Consider the following 14,316-nt stretch of genomic DNA (forward strand, 5'->3'; position numbering starts at 1 on the left):
TTTCTAGAGCCGTGGCTTCACTGACTTTTTGTAAGGCCCACATGCGAGGCCGTCTGAGGTTGGGTAACACTAAGTCTCAGAGGAACAGTGGTTGTAATTCCTACAGTATGTAGCCGTAGTGATCTTGCTGGTATGTCTACACAATGCTGCTGAAAGAGGCCAAAATGTGATCTGTTACAGCCTTAATGAGGATTCAGTAACCCCCCAAACCATGTGGCTTATGTGCAGGCGGCTAAAACCAAGAATCAATACAAGTTTAAAAATAGCTTTCTAGAGCAGTTTTTTCACGCTTTAGGTAGAAAATAACAGGCGGTGACTGTGGTCATCTCAAGTCGCATGTTTCAGTTCAGTTTTGGGAACTGTTACTCGTGCCCCGTAACTTGTTTCCCAATTAAGGTACTGTTTGGCATGAATTGTCCCCAGCTCTCCTTGTTGCTGGGCTCTGCAAGAATGCAGGCTGCAGGGTAGGAGGTCACTCTGCCCTCTTGGGTGTCTCTGGGATGCTTTCTGAGAGAGGTGTGAGGCTGAGGAGGACCCTGTGCCTCTCGTAGGCTTTGGTTTGTCTGAACACTGTGTCTGTTCCGTGCAGATAATCCAGCACTCCCAGGACACCATAACACTGGTTGAACCTGGAAACCAAAAAGAATAAATAGCACTGGAAGTTACTGAGGTTACCTTGCCCTTCCTATTTCTATCTTCTTTCAGGGCCCTGATAAGCCATCCGGGTGATTGCTGCTGCTGTACCAATTTTCCTCGCAGCCCTAATGAAACCTGGGTGAAATCTATGCAGCTTCCCTCCTGCTGCTTCGTTATCCAGGTACGGTGACACCAAACAACAGCAGTCCCTGCCCACAGCAGCTCAGAGCTGTGGGAGCAGTGGGGCAGCCACCTCTCCATGTCTGTGCATCCAGCCCAGGCTGCCCAGAGACGTGGAGCTGACGTGCTTCCAGCACTGCAGATGCTGGCACAGCTCTGCCCAGACAGCAGCTGAGCTCTGCGGCGATCCGTGTCCTGACATGAGCCGAGCTGCAGAGGAAATGACTGGTAACAAGAACTGGCTCCATGTTCTGGGTGTTGCCCTGCGCTTAGGTTGCAACAGAACGATCCCCATTTTCTATTTCTGCAGGAGAAGCAAATTGCGTTCGAAGAAGTACGGCAGATGGGGACAACTCTTCCACGATTTTGGTATGTATCCTTGAACAACCTACTGAAACTATACTCCTGTGTAAAAGGGGGCTGGGAGTCTTTGCCAGGAAGGGTTAATTGAGATTGTTTGTGCAAGGTGTTATCTGATCACTGTTGCTAATCCCTGTGTATAGGAAAGGGACAAACAGGGAGGCTCCTGCAGCAGATTTGGTTTTGCTATGTGATTTGTCCTTGCTGCCTTGAATCTAGATCATATGCGGTGTCTTTTGGGCTTCCAGGAAGAGCCTTGCAGAGAACTGTCTCTGCACTTGTGCTGGGGGAAGTCCAGCACTGTCTGCTTCCCTCCCATGTTACTTTGGGAAACCTGAACCACCCAGCCTCAGCTGTGCATTTGTGCTTTGGAGGTCTCCAAGTCAGCTGATGGAGAAGCATAGAAGTCAGCGAGGTGGCTGGCAGTCGGGTGGGAAGTCAGCAGGAGCCCGGTGAGACCAAAGCTCTGTTTAACTGCTCTGAGAACTGATTTTGGTCTGCCAGCAGGTGAGCTGCACAGGCTTCTCTGCTTATACACGAATCATGCTCCAAAAGGAGCTTTGCCTGTCGGCAGTGACAGGGTGCAGGAAGGAGGGGGAAGGGGAGCAGGGACCTACTTGAGGTGGTGGAAGTCGTGGAACTCCGGCGACGGCAGGAAGGGCAGGTGGTAGCCGCAGTGCGAAATGCTGGTTGTTATAAGAGCAAGGGAGAACCACGCTGCGATTGAAACAATGTGGGACCCCATGATCATCGGGCCAGTCATGACAGGCAGCGTGTTGGAGAGCTGGAAATGAGAAGCAAACTGCCTTGTTAATGGGTCCACAACAAGCAGGTTCTCGCCTAGGAGCCAAATTGTTTCGCTGGGGTGCATTAGTTCTCTGCAAACAGCATAAAGGGCATATCCCTCTGCAAACATCTTGCTAAAAGTACATAATTAGCACCAAAGAAATAATTTTGCTCTGAGTCAACTTAGTTTTACTCACTCTGAAACGTAGTCACAGTACAAGCTCCCCAAACTAGTAGTAAAACTTGGACATGAGAGCAAACGAGGGGCGTGAGGGCAGCATGGTTCTAGTACCTCACCCTGGAGTCAGAGGTGAGAATTTCAGCAGCTTCTGGGAAAAAAGCTGAAGCTGCTCTAGGGAAACCTAGCTGTAAAGGGGCACTGGCCTATGGACGTTTGCAGACAAGAGTAGTGGTGTGATGATCCCAGCTGCAGCACTTCACTGTGTCCTACCAGTGCTACTGGTAGCTGCTATGGCCCAGATGAGGCTTACTGCACCGATGGGGCTCAGCTTGACTCCTGGATTTAACAAGCTCCTCTGCTACCCAAAGGCTGCCAGTTAGGGAGATTCACAGAGCTGGAGCTGCAGCCCAGTCCTGTTATTAACAGGAGGTGGTATTTAGAGGTATTTAGTGGAATCTTCTGAAGGCGGGATGTGTTTTTATGAGAAGCCTTGGCTGGAGCAAGGCTGGGAGACACTCAAGGGGGGTTTGCAAGCACTGACTCCAGCCACCAGCATGAAAATGACAGAATTGAGTCCATGCAGTAACCTAGCCTGTGTAAATGTTACGTTTCTTGCTGAAAGCACAATCTGTGCTCCCAGCTCTTTCTCTACTCTTAAAGCTAATAGAGTCTGGTATAAACAGGCACTGCAATACTTCCACAGCCAGGCTTCTTGGAAATGCAGTTTAGCTTCCTCTTCTCAGAAAGAAGATTCTAAGGAAGCATTTGCTTTTTGTCTCTTACCACTCCTCTTCCTCCCATGGAACTCACACTCCACGCAGGAAGTGGAAGGTGACCATGAGGAGATCACTTACTATGTGCTCTAACGGGTGAGCGTAAATGGAGACCACACCAATGGGGGCTGTCCATTCGTGGTGCTTCTTGTGAATGTGCTTGTACAGGAGGGGCAGATGAACAAGCCTAAGTAGAGAAAAGAGAAATGTAGGTTTTGAGCCCCCTAAGAAAGGAACATAGAGTAATGTAACAACTTTTCCTGGGGCCTGTCTCATGTCTCCTCTTGAAAACAGATTTTAGAACAGTTGGGAATGAGTGCAGGACTCCTGGCTTCTCTCTTTCTTCATCATTAAGTCCTCGTTCAATGGATTCAATGTCTGTTGGTTGATGTTGGACTTAAGTTCAAGTACATCCCATAAATCCAAGTCTCTGAAAGATTGATTCACTCAAACCTTCCCCTTAGGGAAAGACTCACTATATTTTTTGCTGTTTTGACTTTTCCTACTGGCAACTATTAGAGAAAGAATAGTAAGTGGCCCTCCTTTTTTTTTGTGTGTGTGCCTTTGTCCATATGCTTTTTTTAACAGCTTTTGTATAAAATTGTTTAGTTTATTCCTAAATCTCTAACCTGTTCCACATTTGTAGTTTTTATCCATTTCTGCTTACTGTAGCAGCATTGCAGCAGCCAAGCCTCATGTAGTAAGGATGTTCCCTAGTATAGGAACTTATAAGTAAGCTCCAGGACCTAAGTCTTTCCATACAAATAAAAGGTTGTTGGAAGAGGGTGGCCTAGGACTATTTCTGTTTCAAGCGATGGGTATAACCTCAAAGGCAGAGGGGCAAACCACTGAGTCCCGTTCCAGTGCTCAGCTCACCTGTGTGAATAATAGAAGAGAATTTCCTCAGTTACGGTAAAGATGCTCAGCTCAACAAGAAACCACTGGAAGGTGGGTAATTCCTTGCTGAAGGTGTTGCCCCACCATTTCATGACGTGGAACATGGGCACAAGCATAGGCAAGGAGATAAAGAACTGATTAAACAGCGCTGTGTAGATGGCTTGTCGCAATTTTTTTGTGTCCACCTGCAAAAAAGAAGTCAGGATTTGAGGCTATATCAGAAGCACTGGGTCCTTGATTAGGGACAATAAAGAGCTTTTAGATTTGTAGGATGTTTTTGTATTAGTTAGTTTAGGGGTCAACTTTTTAACAAGCAGTCTATCAAGATCTGATCCCTAGCCTAATTACAAGAATATTTTTTCTCTCTGCAGTGGATGTACAAGACTCAGCTTGACTCTCCTTGAATCCTATCTGGTTGGAAGAGAAAAGTATAACTGGTTCTTCTCCCCTCTCCTAACCTAAGAGATTCCAGGAAGTGTTTAGCCAGCAGAAGAGGCACAGTGACAATTACTTACAGGATCATTCTTGCCCAGCTGAATGCGATACCGAGTAATGAAAGTTGGCTTTCCTGTTACATCAGCCACCATAAGGATTCCATTGAAGCACCAGAAGGCAAGGGCAGGAACCAACGCAGCCCCTGTGACATGAGGAAAGGTCAGAGATGTGTGAATACATTGAGAGCTGTGGCTAAATCAGAAAAAAGATTAGTATCCAGAGGATGTTGCTTGGACCTAAGTATACCAGGTGCATAATCCCTGCCCTGTGATGCTTTAAAATGGAATATGGGTAGGTTCTGGCACCCAAGTAAGATCTAGGGAATGGTGAGGTTAAACTGCACAAATACCCCATAGGCTAAAACCTGCCACAACACGCTAAGAAAAGATTTTTCTAGGAGGTTGGGGAACCTCTGTCACGAGTTATTTTTAAATACACATTGGATAAGATCAAGTTGATTCCTGGGACCTTGCAACATCCCTACCGAGCCTGTTCACCAACTGCTAATCACAGACAGAGAAGGGTTGTACACTACGGCGAGCGTAAAATTTACTAATTTAACTTTAATTTTCAGTAATTAGTTCTACTGAGTCATTCATTTCTCACAGGAGCAGAGAGTATGTTTACACAGGGAAGCCGTTCTGTACTTTCAGAAGCAGCAAAAAGATCAGGTTTTTAATCCCTGTAGTAGGTCTAATGAGGAGCCACTCCAGAGGTGGCACCGTTGCACTGTCACTTACAGCTGGCTTTGAAGCCTATGTGTGCTTTTCAGCAGGAAAGCGGGCTGTTTGGGATGGAACATCCATGTCCCATTTTAAATACAATACGTGCCCTTGTACAGCAAAGGGTTGTTAATCTGAGTAACTCACCAAAGAGGAAGAGTGACCATTCCTTTCCCTCAAACCGGTTGTAAAGATTTAGCCATGCTGTTTGCCAGAAATTGCCTGAGGTCTCCCAGATCTGTACATACCTGTGGGAGTAAATGTTGTTAGTGACTTATCTTTTCACAATCTGCTTATCCCCTCTCCACAGAAATGCTTCTCCTCAAGCCCCCTTGTTCTAACAATCTCACCAAGAAGCAGAGTTCATGAAGGCAGTGAATATGAGCAGGCCTGTACCAAGGACCATGGCAGAGGTCTTCACGGCATCCCAGAGCTTCTCTTCCTGTGAGCAAGCAACAAGAGTAATTAAGTATATGCTGCGGGGCCCCGTGCTAGGCTTTCTGGTATTTGAAATGCGTGAGTTAGAGGCGGTCCCATGGTGGTCTGTTTTGCTTTACAGATTCTAAAGAACGCGGTAACCAGGCTGTTCTGGGATAGTGTGTGTAACTGGCGGGGAGAGTTCACCCATGTCCACCTGATGTCTTCACAGAGCCCTGAAGTGTCACTGACATGGAATTTCTCTGGTGTAATCAAAGGGAGAGGATGGGCCACTGATCTTTCCCTCCCCATTTTTATTGGGTATATTTCTGAGTACCTGGAGGACTGTAATGTAAAGGGCTTCTGGATAACTCAGAACAGTAGCAATGGAAGACCTGGGGGTAAGGAACCGTGCTCCATCTCAACATCTCCCTTACTCTGCCAGTTTATTCTCCCTCCCAGTATCCAATATGCTATCCTCCAGCAGTAATGAAGAACTGTTATGGTCAGGTGATCTGATTTAATAGCTCCAGTTAATTCAGAACCACTTCTCTCAACTTTTTTCTTAGCTTTGAAGAGTGCTTCTGAAGAAGCTTAGCCTTTTTTTTTTTCCCCTCTAACTGTAACAGAGGTCTAACAGAGTATAATACTTTGCCTTGCAGATACAGCCCATCACAGATACAATTTGATTCTAGTACTGGGAGTACGACTTGTCTAGAAAGTACCATGTGTGATCTGTACAGGATAACTACCCTATAACAAGAAGTTAAAATACACAACTTCAGAGAAGTAGGAAGTTCACTACATTCCTGTTCTCAGTCATGGAAGTGTTACCTACTAAACAAATATCCCCGTGTACAGCATAATGGCACCTGTGGTGTTAACAGGACTCCTAGGACAGTAAGGATTTTAACCACACAAAGCAATCAGACCAGTGTGACTTTTTGATTCTAGGAATAAGAATATTCAAAAAGCAGTATTTGATATATTTGAACAATTAAATATGCAAAAATGATTATCAATTATATGACAAATATATAATTAAGTGTCTTAACATAGCCCAGATTGGTTGTGCAGTTCAGAAATCTTAGTTTGAGTCTTCTTGGGTGAATACAGATTATATTTATCTGCAGGATGATTTAAAAAAAATAAATAATAATTCTAAAATACTATAGCGTAATAACCAGCTAGTGTTTTGTTCTGTCCTTCCTGTTTTTTTTAACTGTGTTGTTTAGCTGCAAAAGCAGACTGGAGTAAAAATAGCATGATTCATAGTTGCTGTCCTGTTTGTCTCCTGTCAGAGAGGCCAAACGAGAGACAGCTCACTAATGCATACTAATGCATGTTGAATGCAGGTGTGTGTAGGGCAATGCAATACAGGGAAACCCGCTCGACATAGCTTTCAGTATGAAGAGTTTTTTTAAGATTCTGTAACAGCTACAGAATATTAATCATTGCCCAGAACTTGTCAGCAGTGTTTATCTGTCCCAGGACAGAACTTTGCTCATTAGCACTGAAACTTTCCTCATTAAAACAAACATTTGTTCCTATCGTTTCAGTTTTTATCACATTAGCAACTGGGAAGAAAGTAATTTACAGGACTCTTGCCCTACAGCTTCATGTTTGTGAACCTTGTAGGCTAGTATTTGAAGCAATACAATCAGTTGCCAGCGTTATGGCTGGGTGTACTCAACTGAAAATGCAAGGCTGGTGAAAGAGCCATCTATTCCAGCTTCAGATAGTACATGCTCAATTTTGGGCTGGAGGTTTGCCCTCAAGTTTCAGACTTCCAGTTGTATCCGTGTTACGCCTAATGTATACTGATATAAGATAAGAATTTCTTAATATTTAAACCCTGGAATACCATCTAGGTATTCTTTAGAAAGAAATATTAAAAGCTATAAACATTTCTGAGCCTTTTAACAGAATTGTATCATTTAAATCCTTCTTTTTCATAGGATGACAAAAGAATATACCAAAGAAAAACTTTGAAGTCAGAATTTTTAGTTAGACCAAATAATATTTCAGATTCTTTAGCATCCTCCAGCCAGAAGATCTCAAATAATTTCAAATATTAGTAACTTCTAATACACATCAGAGACCATGTATGCCCTGCTTTAAGACAGTAGCCACTGCTCTGCAATCTTTAAGCAATTTTAAAAGCCATTTGGACAGAAACTGTCTTGTTTTGAGACTGCTTTTATTGCATGTGAGGAAGTGATTACATGAATGAAGCCCACACAGTATAATTACATGAGCTGTAGAAGCAGAGAAGTTTACATTAAAAAAAAATCTTGTTCATCAGGTCCAAGTGCTAACACCCTGTTTCTCTTCATGCCAGCGGCTCTGGCACAGTGGTTTCCAAATTCTGCTCCACTGATCGCCTGAGACGTTGCCCTTAAAGGGCTTGTACAAGGTGACAAATTCCTTAAGTGCAGAGCAGGGTTGCTGCCTGCAAGGTAAAAAAGAAGCTGCACCAGCTGCGAAAGACTCTGCTCAGCTGGCCCACCACACTGGGCCTGGTTAGGTAGCAGAGCTGCTGGCTACAGCAGAGGGTTGTGGTCTCCTGCCATACAAGCAGAGGTAACAGGCCCTTCACCACATAGTGCTGTAGCCACGGTGCACTGGAAGTGAAAAAATGTGAAAATGTTGCTGTAGTGATGAGCGATGAACTCCTAGTTGTGTTAAAGCAATTTGAGCGTTGATATGTCTGTCACTTCTCTTGGGAGGTTATTCAACACATCCAGCTTTCCAAAACGCCTGCATAACGCTTCCTTTAAAAGGTGAACTTTGAGTCTTTACCTGTTTCTGCTGTGCAGCCATGGTGGAGTATCCAGAGTCTCTCTTCATCTGAAATAAGAAGTGATACAAGTGAACTTTGTACAGCTGGAGGGTGGAAGAACACAATGCTGACCGTAGCAAATCACTTCAAGCTCAGTTGCAAAACTGTACAATAGTTACCCTCTATGCTCTGTCCCTCCTTCATTTTTGTCCATGGCACAAAACCGAGCTCTTTAAGTCTTACAGCCCCCACACCTCCCATATTTCCCGATGTGTATTAGTATTTTATGAACAGAACGCATCAAGTCTAATAGTGTAAGTGACAGCTTACTGAGGACTGCAGAATTTAATCTATTTTGCTTTTCATAGTTGGAAGAATATTCAAACACAGGCACGCTGTGTTACCTAAGGTAACAAAGGAAAGTGGAGAGAAGGTACAAAGGCACCTGTCTAAGGTACAATGAAAATCAGAAAATGATTCATTAGACAGATGATATTCTATTACCTTTACGATGATAGCAGGCCTCCTGGGAGTGCTCCTCTTGCAGCTTGTCAGAAAGGGGGAATGCACTGCCAAAAAGAAACCATCATAGGAGCAGAGGGATTAGTGATAGCTTTCTGGGTACAGCCTTCCAAATGCTGTTCTGTTTATTTGCAAGCATTTCCAGCTTTGTTTCCCTACAACATGCTAGTGTGCAGGTCAATGGGCAGGAGACAGAAAAATTGGACACTTTCTTCCTGCTTGGGTTCCTGCTTACTCATGGACAGAAAAAGGTGAGGCCTTTTCTGCTTACTACTGATGTTAAACAGTTCTGGGAAGACAAAAGAAATCAGACAAAAAGTGATTTGACACTGGAAACCACAAGCCCCAACTCCCAGCCCTCTATGTCAACACTAGGGTTGCAAATACTCCAAGGGGAAATGCTAAATTTTGGTAGCGACCTTAAAACAAACAACTTCATGTTGTCTCCCTTTGCCAATAAATAAAAAACAAAAAAAAATAAATGGGTGAGAGGTGCTATTGTTTAAAATCAGAATGTGTTAGGGAAGTCCCCATGTCCTAGTACAACTCGTCATTCTCCAGATCGAGAGCTCCTCTATTAGACTTTGTGAGCTACTAGAGCCAGTCTTCGAGATCTTTTTTGTATGTTTTTTCCCTATTATATCTAGTTTCCCAGCCACAATCTTACTAATAAAATATCGTGGGACTCTAACATATCTGATGAAGAATGCCTAAGAGTTACAGTAACAAGCAACCTGCTAGTCTGAATAGAGTAGGGTAAATAATTTGCCACCGGACAAACTGAGCTTATCTTCATTTGCAAAGACCTCCTGATCATGATGAAGCAGTCTGTTATGCAATGTGCAGTGTGATCCCATCTTGTCACACAGGTCCTCTCGGTGCAGGTGTGCCTGCTGTCTCTATGAAAACACTGCTAATAGTTGTAATAAGTCAAATAATCCATTACTTTTTGGGCACCTTGCTCTATTCCAGACCCTGTTTTAACGCTCATTATTCTTCAAGGATGCTCTACCTCACTACTTAAAATCACAACATCAGTTGGAAATAACTTCTCGACCCCTTGGTCCAACCCCTTGCTCAGCATGGGGCCAAGTCCAAAGTTAGATCAGGTTGATTGGAGCCTTGAACTATTGACCTTTGAGTACATACATGGAGATGCTACAGCTTCTCCAAGAAATGTGTTGCAGTGTTTGACTACCTTTACTGTATTTTTTTTCCTAATATCTCATCAGAATTTCCCCTGTTATAACTTGCATCCCTCGTCCTTTTGCTGTGCACCTCCCTGTCTTCCCTATGACCACCCAGCAGGGAGCTGAGAACAGCACCACTGAATTATTCTGCTACAGCAGTACAGGAAATAGTATTGGCCGTAGTTATCTGTGATAAAAGAGATTATTCTACTTCTAGATAATCTCGTAATAGACGTTAGATCTTAGAGAGGTGGATATCTCAGTTACTATTTGCAGCACCATACAGCAGTGCTGATTCAATCCCTGCTGAATCTTTGCATGTCAAAGGCTAAAGAGCAGAGCACAGGTGAGAGTGTGACTCTGCTTTGAGTTCCTGGGAAGAGAAAGAGCCAGTGCTTGACTGAGTCTCACATGGTGTGAGTTTGGGAAGGAGTTAAAATTGTAATTGCATTTCTAGTCCTCCTCCTCTTCAAAATAATCAGATTATGATAGAAATCTTTGTTGGGCAAAGCCTTCTAGTTTGAAACGTATTTGCTTAACCTTCCTCTCCCCCAAATCTCAGTCAGCTACCTTTACTGTCACATTTACAGAATAAATTTTACGTTACTTATATTAAAACAAGACAAATTTTGATGGACCATATCTTTCCCCAGCATCTCATTGCCTAGCCCTTTTTTCACTGGATAATATCTTTTCTGATTCAGAATACACCAAGTACATAAACAAAAGCATTCATGTCACCACGGCTGTTTCAGCAAACAAAAAAAATCCTTCCAAGTACTTGGCACTGATCTCTTTTGGCATATTACACAGCCCCGAAGCAAACAGCGAGGACCTCAGCTGCCTGCAGTTATTTGCTAGCATTAGATAGAACTGGTGCTATGTAAAATAAAGGCTCTGTTTAGTTTTTTTCAATCTAGTTAACACAAAATCTGATCAAACCAAATTCTAAATCCTGCAGTAAATGTAATTGTTTTTCTGATCATGCTCTTAATGGCAAAAGGGAAATAGGCACCAGCCAGTAAAGAATTCCAATACAAACTTTTTTTTTTAATTGTCATGTATTTTATAATTTCTCCAACAACTGTGTATCAGATCTGCTTTCCCTGTATTTTCCATTTCAACTATCAGAAAAGGCTAGTTTGTGTAAGTCATGTTTTAAAATCCATAAAATAATCTGGAATAAAATAAACAGTTACACAGCTTTAACAAACGAACTGCCATACTTTTTACATCTGTTTTAAAGTTTACATTATTATTCAAGTCCCATCTTTGCTGTCCCCTTACAGTTCCTGATGCCCAGATAGTCCTAAGCTGCTTCTCCTTGTACTGTACCCAGTCTCCTATTGCATCGCATCCTTCTGACACCAGCTAAGTCCTGCTGCTGTCAGGTACAGCTGGATAACTGTCTGCAGTGATGGAGTGGCTGCCAACCCCGTTGTTTGGTATTTTTTTCCTTCTTGCTTGAAACTTCTACTTTAGAACTTCATTGGAATCAAGCTTTGTAGTACATAGACAGCGGAAATGCTGCCCGGGAGAAATAAGAGTACGACTGTGAAAGTACAGAACCTATAGAGAGGAGAAAAGTAAGGACAACCTACCTGGTCACCCCTGAAGTTGCACATCAGCCACACTGTATGGAGAGAGACAAGACTAGATGTGTCTGGTGGGGCTCATACTGTGCCAAGCAGTGCACAGATTTGAAGGCAACTAAAGTTCCTATTTTAAATGTACATATGACATTGCCTTTTAATTATTTCTTCAGAGTTTCAATCATATATTTTCCAGCTACTATGCCCCTGAGCTCTGGCTGCCCGCTCTTTGCTTACCTCCTGCTAAGTGTAGCCTAGGAGAGGTCCTTTGTGTTTATCCAGAGCCCAGAGTTCAACTCCTCACCTTTCACTACTGCTGCGGAAACTTTATGAGGGTTTAGGCAAAGGAGTCGGGGGTGTGTTTCCAGGCAGGAGTTGGCTGTCCCCTCCCAGACAAGTCATGTGAAGCCAGGGCCATGTCACTGGCAGTACTGGCAGCGTTCCCTGTGCATGTGCACATGCTGTCACTCGGTTAAGCATTCAGAATACATCTCTGCAGGTAAGGGTTTTTCACCAAGAGATAATGACTGTGTCTGAGAATAAAGAAGACAGCTACACCTTAAAAATAAATAGTTTTTGCAATGCCCTAACTCATGTTTTAAGCACAAAATAGCTAATGCCAGTGCAACTGAATGAGTCAAAGGTGTATTTGTTAAAAGCATAAGGGTTACTGCGGATCGTGGCCAAAAACAGCAGTCCAAGATTTCGTTGTGTTGGCCTAACTACAGATTTCACCATGAGTTGCTGCATAGTGTCTTCAGTCAGTTGCAGGTACTGGTTCTATCTGTAAGGATGAGACGCAAATAGGTTAGAATGTGCTTGGGCTCAGTTGTGTTTAAATATGCTTACAGACCGTAAAGTCTGTAATTACAGTATTGCAAGATGTAATTTGCAGTAGTATTTGTCTTTATTATGCAGATGTGGCCCTAATCTACTACTTATCTAATATACAGTGTCCTATTATGAACTAAACTCTGAGAATCATGGAATCATTAAGGTCGGAAAAGACCTCCAAGATCATCTAGTCCAACCGAAGAAGTGAGGGTGTTACTGGACATACGGTACCAGATTTATTTTTCCACTCAAGGAAAGACAAGGACCATCTCCTCTCCCTCACGGTTAGCTTTGCATGGCCATACATGTGTGAAGCAATATATGCTGTTGTAAGCAGCATCTCAAGCTAGCAGTAGTTAATGCTGCATAGCACAATAGTAGATCTGCAAGCACGAATAGTGGTGGTGCGTAGTTGTCTCTGCCTGACTTCTTGTATCTACCATTATATCTATATTTTTATCAATTAACTTTTTCTTGAAGGAATATTCCTGAATATTCCCCCCTCTCAACCAGTGCTGTGTGTCATCAGTATGGTACATGTTTGCTGCTGTTTCATTTCAGATTTAGAAGCTTTGCTGTTTTCATTGCCACTTTCTCTTGAGTCATAGCATCAATTCCCTGGTGGGGAGTTTTTTTAGTTCTCAGCTGTTGCTACTAATTGTTATTTACTGTAGACAGCAGACTCAACAGGGAGCAACGCAATTCCTCCAAACTATTTGCACATGTACCGAGGAGGAAGTGGGAAATGGCATCTCAGGAGAATGAACGCTGTCCCGTCCTTTTTTTGGACTTGATCTTGCACTGGGAGGGCTGTTCATCCAATATGCTAAAGACTGTGATAAGCCCGTGAATTTCACAGACCTCAGTGTTCTTTTTTAACCTCTGTTCAATTCAGACACGGGTTATATCTGAAAGATTTATGCCCAGTAGTAACAGACAGATTAGAGCATTAGTCATAAGGATGTAAACTTCATTTACCTGCTGCTGCAAGTCTGGGTCTTGTGCAGGTCAGCAGTAACCTGAAAGCTGCTTCTGTTGGTTAGCCTGGGCCTTAAACTGGTACCGTCACCAGAAACCCTCCAGTTAATGCAATCCCTGCCAAGGCTCAGCTCTGAGGAACGCACAAAGTTCTGATTTTCTCTTAGTAGAAACGCTTTTTTGATCAGACACTTCATAAAATAACTTCTCTGTGTTAAAGGTGATAACTTTCTGCCAATTTAGCATGTTGCGTGACTTGCACAACCTGAGTGAAGTTCTGAGCTGAGGAGGCAAAATGGGAACTATCGCCTACAGAGATAAACGTGGCATCAAAACACAGCTCAGAAGATGCTGACAGCATCAAGGTCGCTTGATAGAGAGCAGCGTCCAGAAAAAACCCTCTCCTTTTACATCTATGTTTCTGCTGAGGCATGAATGCTAAATCTGGGAGACTGAACTGTGCCTGGAGTGCGAGAGATACCAAGATTTATGTATTTTTTCCAGGTACTTTTATTTATCTGATTGGTAAGCAGGCAGCTGAGTCAGTGAAGGCTTCCAGCTGACCCCGAAGGGTGGGCAGAAGTAATTCTGCAGCACTATGAGGAATATAATCTGTTTTTAACAGACGCAACCCTGCCCGGGGAGGCTGGCAGCCTGAGGGTGAGGCAATCCGATGGCAGCGCTGTGACCAGGGAACCTTCCAGATCAATCACGGATCTGCCATCAGCCCGCAAAGCAGCGGTGCTGGCAGCTGCGTGACACCAGAAGCCGTGTCGGGCCGTTTTGGGGAAGTTTTGGTGTTAATGGGACTTAAATAACGTGTCTGGGGCAGGAGCAGCTGAGCGCTGCCACACGGGGCGGAACAGAGACCGCTGAGGCGAGGCGGCGCTGGCAGGGCAGGGTCGGGCCGGGTGACAAAGGCCCGCAGCTCCCCCCCCCCCACCCGCACCCTTTGGACTCGCCCAAGCTCC

The 14,316-nt window shown here is 43.8% G+C and overlaps 1 protein-coding gene and 1 long non-coding RNA gene across 2 annotated transcripts; one reads left to right on the plus strand and one right to left on the minus strand.

Annotated features, from left to right (window-relative positions):
• Positions 1-255: 255 nt before the first annotated feature.
• On the minus strand, positions 256-11,801 carry FAXDC2 (fatty acid hydroxylase domain containing 2). The gene is made up of 10 exons (XM_068698239.1): positions 11,771-11,801; positions 8,734-8,798; positions 8,250-8,297; positions 5,381-5,472; positions 5,178-5,278; positions 4,329-4,450; positions 3,793-3,998; positions 2,998-3,103; positions 1,794-1,960; positions 256-629 (listed from the first exon to the last, which is right to left on the minus strand). The coding sequence occupies exons 3-10, from the start codon at positions 8,295-8,297 to the stop codon at positions 473-475; spliced, it is 999 nt and encodes a 332-aa protein (XP_068554340.1). The 5' UTR covers positions 8,734-8,798; positions 11,771-11,801; the 3' UTR covers positions 256-472.
• LOC137864269 (uncharacterized) lies at positions 636-8,242 on the plus strand. Its single transcript, XR_011101401.1, has 4 exons — positions 636-817; positions 1,127-1,185; positions 5,341-5,474; positions 6,110-8,242. It is a non-coding gene; the product is annotated as an uncharacterized lncRNA (long non-coding RNA).
• Positions 11,802-14,316: the final 2,515 nt, after the last annotated feature.

The sequence above is a fragment of the Anas acuta genome, chromosome 14 (assembly GCF_963932015.1).
Source record: "Anas acuta chromosome 14, bAnaAcu1.1, whole genome shotgun sequence".
In the NCBI taxonomy this organism is placed as follows: Eukaryota; Metazoa; Chordata; class Aves; order Anseriformes; family Anatidae; genus Anas; species Anas acuta.